Genomic DNA, 6,491 nt, shown 5'->3' on the forward strand with positions numbered 1-6,491 from the left:
TGCACCCTGCACTGCACCCCGTGCTGTGCACCCTGCACCCCGCATCCCATGCCACACCCCGACTGCACCCCCAAAGCATCCAGACTGCCCCCCCGAAACACCCAGCCTGCCCCCCCCGAGACAGCCAGGGTTGTGCCTACGTCAAAGCACCCAGACATCACCCCGAGTCACCTGGGACTGCACCCCCAAAGCATCTGGGACTGCACCCCCCCCCCAAAACACCCAGACTTCACCTCAAGACACCTGGGACTGTGCCCTCACCCCCGGAGGAGCCAGGACTGTGCCTCCTCAAGACACCCAGAAGAGCACCCCAAAACACCTGGAACTGCACTCCCAAAATATCTGAGACTGCGACCCCGAGACAACCGGGACTGCACCCCATGACACCGCAGATAATGCCCCCAAAATACCTGGGGCTGTACCCTAGGGTCACCTGGGGATGCACCCTGCTAATGGCTGCTGCACCCCAAAGACAAGGTCTGGCCTGGCGATGGCTTGGGGATTGCACCCCAAAGAGCCCCAGGACTGCGCCCCAAAGACCCCCGGGACTGCGCCCCAAAGAGCCCCAGGACTGCACCCCAGAGACCCCCCGGGGACGGCACGGCACAGGGACTGTGCCCTGGTGACACCTGGGCCCTGATCTATGGGCCATGCCCCGGAGCGGGATGGTGTCCTGACAGCACCCAGGAACTGCGCCCCGWCCTAGGGACAGCGCTCCGGACGGGGGGGCCATGGCCCGACACCCCCCGGCCGGCCGCCCTCCGCCCCGCTCCCCTGACCCCTTTCCTCCGCGTGCAGATAAAATGCTTCTTGGATTTCAAGGCGGGAGGAGCCCTGTGCCACATCCTGGCGGCGGCCTATAAATTCAAGAGCGACCAAGGATGGTGAGCTGGCGCCTTTGGCCCCCGCGACGGCGGGAGCGCGAGCGCGGCCGGGGGGCTGCGGGGGGGGGGGGCACCGTGTCCTCCCCCCCCACCCCAGGGCCGGGGGCGGCGGGAGCCGGTCGGGTCCCTTTCCCCCCGCCCCGGGGTGGTCTCCGGCCTGACGGGCCCATCTCCCCAGCAAGCATGCGGTGGGGCAGGGGCCGAGGACCCCGCCGCGGGCTCGGGGCTCCCTCCCTGTCCCCCCAGGCAGGCTGTGAGCAGCTGATGAGGAGACCTGAGCTGTGGCTTTCATGAGAGTCGCTCTTTTCTTCCAATAAGGCGGCGTTTCGATTTCCAGAATCCTTCGCGGATGGACCGCAACGTGGAGATGTTCATGACCATCGAGAAATCCCTGGTGCAGGTAACGGGCGCTGCCCCCCGCCCCCGCCGCCCCTGCCCCGCTCCCTCGCCCCCGCTCACTGCTCTGCTCTGCTGCCTTCCTTCCCCAGAACAACTGCCTGGCCCGGCCCAACATCTTCTTGCACCAGGAGATCGAGCCCAAGCTGCTGAGCAAGCTGAAGGACATCGTCAAGAGACACCAGGTAGGCGGCAGCGCCTGGGGGGGGCCTCATCCAGCGCGTGGTCCCGGTGCCCAGCCTGGCGGTCCGACCGCCCCCTCCGCTCCCTCGCAGGGCACGGTGACCGAGGACAAGAGCAACGCGTCCCACGTTGTCTGCCCCGTGCCCGGCAACCTGGAGGAAGGTGGGTGCGCGGCGCGGGGCTGCGCAGCGAGGGCGGCTCGGGCTGCAGAGCCGCCCTGGGGTGTCGGCGGGGACCGGGCGCCTCGGTGCCCTTCCCGCGGCTCCGCAGGCAGCTGCGGTCCGGAGCCGGGGCTCGATGCCGCCGGCACCCGCGCTGACCTGTCTCCCTCGCTTCGTGTCTTCTAGAAGAGTGGGTCCGGCCGGTCATGAAGAGGGACAAGCAGGTCCTGCTGCACTGGGGCTACTACCCGGACAGGTGCGCGAGGCCGGGGCAGCATCCCGCCCGCCCCGAGCCGCGGCCCGCTGCGGAGGCTGCGGGACGGGCTGGCGCCGTGCGCCCCGGCTCACCCCGGCCCCCCGCAGCTACGACACCTGGATCCCTGCTAGCGAGGTCGAGGCCTCCGTGGAGGACGCGCCGACGCCGGAGAAGCCCCGGAAGGTAGCGGGGTCCCCGGGCTGCGATGGGGGCGGGGGCCTGGCCCCCTGCCCTGGCCGCCCGCCGCGGGCCGGGTCTCCCTGACTTGCCTGACCCCCCCCTCCCCGGCCCGGCAGGTCCACGCCAAATGGATCCTGGACACCGACACCTTTAACGAGTGGATGAACGAGGAGGACTACGAGGTGACGGACGAGAAGAGCCCCGTGTCCCGCAGGAAGAGGATCTCGGCCAAGACCCTAACGGACGAGGTCGGAGCCCTGGAGCCGGGGGGCTCCGAACACGTGGGGCCGGGAGGGTGGTGGGGCCCGGGGCTGCAGCGGGAGCGGTCCCGTCCCTGTGAAGGGAGGGGGCGGCAACACCCCCCACCCCGGGGGGCCGCTAACCCTGCTCGGCCCCCAGGTGAACAGCCCCGACTCGGACCGGCGGGACAAGAAGGGGAGCAACTACAAGAAGAGGAAGCGCTCGCCCTCGCCCTCGCCCACGCCAGAGGCCAAGAAGAAGAACACGAAGAAAGGGTGAGGGGGGGGCCCAGGCGTCCGGCGCGGCGCTGGGCTGCACCGAGGCCGTCGGGGCCGTGACCGGGCGCCCGGGTCTCGCCTTGGCAGCCCCTCCACCCCCTACAACAAATCCAAGCGTGGGCACCGCGAGGAGGAGCAGGAGGACCTGACGAAGGACATGGACGAGCCCTCGCCGGTCCCCAACGTGGAGGAGGTCACGCTGCCCAAAACAGGTTAGGGCCGGGGCAGAGCCGGGAGCATCTCGCCTTCCTCCTCCTCCTCCTCCTCCTCCTCCTCCTCCTCCTGCTGCTCGCCCCGCTGGGCCCCGCGGGGCCGGCGGCGGGGGGATCGCCCTTCGCAGGGCGCTCAGCACCTCTTCCCTCCGCGGCGCAGTGAACACCAAGAAGGACTCGGAGTCGGCGCCCGTCAAGGGGGGCACCATGACGGACCTGGGTGAGCCGCGCGCCGGGGGCCGGCCCGGGGGTGGGGGGCGCGTCTGGGGCTGGGCGCTGCGGGGGGCCCGTTTGCCGGGCTCCACCGACCCACAGCGTCGCTCCCGTCTCTTSCAGATGAGCAGGAGGACGAGAGCATGGAGACGGCCGGCAAGGTGAGGCCGGCGCTGCGGGACCGTGCCGACGTCCCCGCTGCRCTGCCTGCGCTGAGCCCCCCCGTCTCTTGTCCCCTTTCCCCCCAACACCAGCCATTTCGTGTGGCCACAGCCCCTTCCCCCCCCCCCAGCTCCCCCAAGGAAGCCCTTCCCCACCCCAGCGTTGGGGTCTCCATCCTGCCTCGTCCCTCCTCCAGGGCCGGAGCGCCGGCCCCGGCCCTGCCCCGGCCCTGCGGCTGCAGGGATGTCGGAGCAGCGGCGTCCTGCCCCCCGCGTGCGCGAGGGGACCGAAGGTCTGGGTCGCCCCGGCCCCTCTGCTCACGTGGAGCCGGTGCCTCCCAGGACGAGGAGGAGAACAGCACTGGGAGCAAGGGGGARCAGGCCAAGAACCCAGACCTGCACGAGGACAACGTGACGGAGCAGACCCACCACATCATCATCCCCAGCTACGCCGCCTGGTTCGACTACAACAGGTACGGGGCGAAGGCCGGGAGGGCGCCGGGGCCGGGCAGCCCCGGGGCCGCTGTGCCGGGACCTCTGCGCCTTGCCTTGCAGCGTCCACGCCATCGAACGCCGAGCCCTGCCCGAGTTCTTCAATGGCAAGAACAAATCCAAGACCCCCGAAATGTGAGGCTGCGCCCCGGTCCTGCCCGTGGCCCCCCGCGGCCCCCCGCCCGCCCCGGGGCCGCGGTTTGCCAAGCAAGAGGGTGCTCAGCCGGGCTCGTCTCCCCCCCTCCCCGCAGATACTTGGCCTATCGCAACTTCATGATCGACACGTACCGGCTCAACCCGCAGGAGTACCTGACCTCGACGGCCTGCCGCAGAAACCTGGCCGGGGACGTCTGTGCCATCATGCGGTGGGTCCGGCCGCGGCCGCTGGGCTGGAGCCCCGCGCGGAGGGGATCGCCGCGGCCGGGGCGGGCTGACGCGCTGCTCCCCGCAGGGTCCACGCCTTCTTGGAGCAGTGGGGGCTCATCAACTACCAGGTGGACGCGGAGAGCCGTCCGACGCCCATGGGCCCCCCGCCGACGTCGCACTTCCACGTGCTGGCCGATACGCCCTCGGGGCTGGTGCCGCTGCAGCCCAAGACGCCCCAGGTGGGTGCGTGCGGGGGGGGCGGCAGCTTTTGCAGCGGGCAGGAGAGCGGCGGCCGCAGCACGACACCTTCCCGCGGGGGCTTCCTGCCGGCGGCCGCGGGCCGGGGGGGGCTGAGCACAGCTTTGTCTGTGCCTCAGGGTCGGCAGAGCGACGGCGACGCCAAGACGGGGCGCAAGAGCAAAGACATAGAAGACCTCGTCACCGAGACGGTGAAAGGGAAGCCCGAGCTGGTAGGCGGGATCCGTGGGGCCCGTCCCCCCCGCCGCTGGCCGAGGAAGGCCCCTTTCCTCCTCTGCCTCGCGCCCCGCATGCCGCCCTGCCCCGCGGAGGCCTCCGCGGCTCGCCGGGCGCCGCCGGCACCGGGAAGGATCGTGGTGGTGGTGGTGGTGGTGGTGGTTGTAGGGGGTGACGCTGGAGGGCTTCGTCCGACTGCAGGGCTTCGTCCGGAGGAGCGTGCGGAGCGGGGGCCGTGCCCCGCCGGCGGCCGCTGCCCCGCGCCGCGCGCCCAGCTCCGCCTCTCCCTCCCCGGCAGCAGCCCTCGGCCGCCCAGCAGATGCTGAACTTCCCCGACAAGAGCAAGGAGAAGCCGGCGGACATGCAGAACTTCGGCCTCCGCACGGACATGTACACCAAGAAGAACGTCCCCTCCAAGGTGGGTGCCCGCGACGCCCGCGACGCCGGCGCCGCTGCCCGAGCTCACGCGCTCTCCCCCCTGCAGAGCAAGGCCGCCGCCAGCGCCACGCGCGAGTGGACGGAGCAGGAGACGCTGCTGCTGCTGGAGGTGAGCGTGGGGCACCGCTCCGGGGGGGGTGGCTGCACGGACGGCTGCACGGACGGCTGCACGCACGGATGGATGCATGGGCGGATGCACGGGCCCACGGATGCATGGGCCCCCCCGTGCTCACCACCCGCCCCTGCAGGCCCTGGAGATGTACAAGGACGACTGGAACAAGGTGTCGGAGCACGTGGGCAGCCGCACGCAGGACGAGTGCATCCTCCACTTCCTGCGCCTGCCCATCGAGGATCCCTACCTGGAGGACTCGGAGGCCTCGCTGGGGCCCCTGGCCTACCAGCCCATCCCCTTCAGCCAGTCGGGCAACCCCGTCATGAGCACCGTGGCCTTCCTGGCCTCCGTGGTGGACCCCCGCGTGGCCTCGGCGGCTGCCAAGTCGGCGCTGGGTAACGCAACGCGAGCGCGGCAGGAGCCTGGCTTTTCCCGGAGGGAGGGGAGGGGGCACCCRCATCCTGGGGTGGGGGCTGGCTCGTGCCCCCTTGAGGCTGCCCCACGGCGAGCGGGGTGGGGAGGGGGCTCAGCCTGGCTCACGGCCCCCCCCGCCCCCGGCCGGCTCTGCTCCGCAGAGGAGTTCTCCAAGATGAAGGAGGAGGTGCCCACGGCGCTGGTGGAGGCTCACGTGCGCAAGGTGGAGGAGGCGGCGAAGGTGACGGGCAAAGCCGACCCGGCCTTCGGCCTGGAGAGCAGCGGCATCGCCGGCACCACCTCGGACGAGCCGGAGCGAATAGGTGGGGGCGGAGGGCTTGGTGGGGGGCACTCGGCCTGGCTGCGCGGTGAGTTTGCCAGGTCTCAGCCGGGCTCGTGGCTCTTGCGTCTGCAGAGGAGAGTGGCATCGACGAGGCGCGGGCGGACGCCCAGCCGTCGGAGGAGAAGAAGGAGCCGAAGGTGTGTTGGGGTGTGTGYGGGGGGTGCTCGGGTGCCCCCGGGCTGCGCCGCGGTGGATGTGGGATGGACTCACCTGGTGCCGCTTCCCAGGAGCCCCGGGAAGGTGGCACGGAGGAGGAGGCGAAGGAGAAGCTCGGGGAGCTTCCCAAGAAAGAGGAGGAGAAGGGCAAGGAGGCTGAGAGCGAGAAGGAGTTGGAGAAGAGCGAGGGCGATGGCCTGGGTGAGGCACACAGAGGGGCACGGGATGGCATGAAATGGTGTGGGAATGGCACGGGATGGTGCAAGGTGGCACCAGATGGTGCATCATGGTGTGGGATGGCACAGGAYCGTGCAAGATGGCATGGGATCGTGCAAGATGGCATGGGATGGAGCATCATGGCATGGGATGGTGCATCATGGTGCGAGATGGCACAGGATTGTGCAAGATGGCACGGGATGGTGCAAGATGGCATGGGATGGGGCATCATGGCACGGGATGGTGCAAGCTGGCACGGGATGGTGCATCATGGTGTGAGATGGCGCAGGATCATACAAGATGGCACAGGATCATG

General features: G+C 70.4%; 1 protein-coding gene across 1 annotated transcript in view; it reads left to right on the plus strand.

The window, feature by feature from the left end:
- LOC146586662 (SWI/SNF complex subunit SMARCC2-like) overlaps window positions 1-6,491 on the plus strand; it is a 12,511-nt gene that overhangs the window by 3,064 nt on the left and 2,956 nt on the right. The window contains exons 2-23 of the mRNA XM_085320907.1: window positions 707-884; window positions 1,203-1,284; window positions 1,373-1,465; window positions 1,556-1,625; window positions 1,811-1,880; window positions 1,988-2,063; window positions 2,177-2,308; window positions 2,460-2,575; window positions 2,666-2,790; window positions 2,951-3,010; window positions 3,127-3,164; window positions 3,507-3,637; window positions 3,720-3,791; window positions 3,908-4,021; window positions 4,108-4,261; window positions 4,400-4,492; window positions 4,795-4,914; window positions 4,981-5,043; window positions 5,183-5,441; window positions 5,622-5,783; window positions 5,876-5,940; window positions 6,031-6,478. Coding sequence (XP_085177033.1) covers window positions 707-884; window positions 1,203-1,284; window positions 1,373-1,465; window positions 1,556-1,625; window positions 1,811-1,880; window positions 1,988-2,063; window positions 2,177-2,308; window positions 2,460-2,575; window positions 2,666-2,790; window positions 2,951-3,010; window positions 3,127-3,164; window positions 3,507-3,637; window positions 3,720-3,791; window positions 3,908-4,021; window positions 4,108-4,261; window positions 4,400-4,492; window positions 4,795-4,914; window positions 4,981-5,043; window positions 5,183-5,441; window positions 5,622-5,783; window positions 5,876-5,940; window positions 6,031-6,478 — 2,721 coding nt within the window. The remainder of the gene's footprint in view (window positions 1-706; window positions 885-1,202; window positions 1,285-1,372; window positions 1,466-1,555; window positions 1,626-1,810; window positions 1,881-1,987; window positions 2,064-2,176; window positions 2,309-2,459; window positions 2,576-2,665; window positions 2,791-2,950; window positions 3,011-3,126; window positions 3,165-3,506; window positions 3,638-3,719; window positions 3,792-3,907; window positions 4,022-4,107; window positions 4,262-4,399; window positions 4,493-4,794; window positions 4,915-4,980; window positions 5,044-5,182; window positions 5,442-5,621; window positions 5,784-5,875; window positions 5,941-6,030; window positions 6,479-6,491) is intronic.

Source organism: Rhea americana, unplaced genomic scaffold, assembly GCF_003343005.1.
Source record: "Rhea americana isolate MKP2758 unplaced genomic scaffold, rheAme1 scaffold_669, whole genome shotgun sequence".
Lineage (NCBI taxonomy): Eukaryota > Metazoa > Chordata > Aves > Rheiformes > Rheidae > Rhea > Rhea americana.